At 37.4% G+C, this 636-nt stretch overlaps 1 protein-coding gene across 2 annotated transcripts in view; it reads right to left on the reverse strand.

Moving 5' to 3' along the window:
• The window catches only part of LOC119585077 (ATP-binding cassette sub-family A member 3-like), a 16,804-nt gene that overhangs the window by 8,325 nt on the left and 7,843 nt on the right, over window positions 1-636 (reverse strand). For both annotated transcript variants that reach the window (XM_037933697.1, XM_037933698.1), the window contains exon 13: window positions 83-274. In XM_037933697.1, coding sequence (XP_037789625.1) covers window positions 83-274 — 192 coding nt within the window. The remainder of the gene's footprint in view (window positions 1-82; window positions 275-636) is intronic.

A 636-nucleotide genomic window follows, 5' to 3' on the forward strand; every position in this document is an offset into this window, starting at 1 on the left:
AACATCACTGGGGAACCAGCACGCGCAATGATAATAAAACTGACTCAACTCAATCCAAACTGAATAGAAACCTCGACCTTACCTCATAAGGATCATAGAAGAGACTCTCGTAAGAGGCGGCGAGATCCTGGTGGCCCTGGTCAGCGTGCACGAAGGACTTGCTGTGAGTAAACATTGAAATGTCGAGGACTCGTGGAGGTTCCTGGAATGTTTCCTCGTTGAAGGAAGAATCGACCAAGAGACACATGATGGTGATCAGTACCGGAAGGAAACCCTGCAACAGACACAATGTAAAGTATTGATATGCAATAAACTTTACTGATTATTTAATTCATTCTTTACTTTACGTTTATTTTAAAATGAAATAAAATAAAAGAAATCTTCATATATTTTTCATCTTATATGTATCTTCCCTATCGGGTGTATATTTCTTCGTTTATCAATCTGAATATTTCAGGTGTTGCGTGAACGCTGTTACACCCATAGTTATGTTTTAATGAGCTGTCGGAAAAGAAGATAATGTTGCAAAGTGTTAATGCGTCTTGTGTTGGAGTTATAATTTAGAACGATTTTTATAAGTAGATAAAAAAACAAACAAACACAAACGAAAAGGAGATGAGTAGTGAAAGGAGAAGG

This window comes from Penaeus monodon, chromosome 19 (genome assembly GCF_015228065.2).
Source record: "Penaeus monodon isolate SGIC_2016 chromosome 19, NSTDA_Pmon_1, whole genome shotgun sequence".
NCBI lineage: Eukaryota > Metazoa > Arthropoda > Malacostraca > Decapoda > Penaeidae > Penaeus > Penaeus monodon.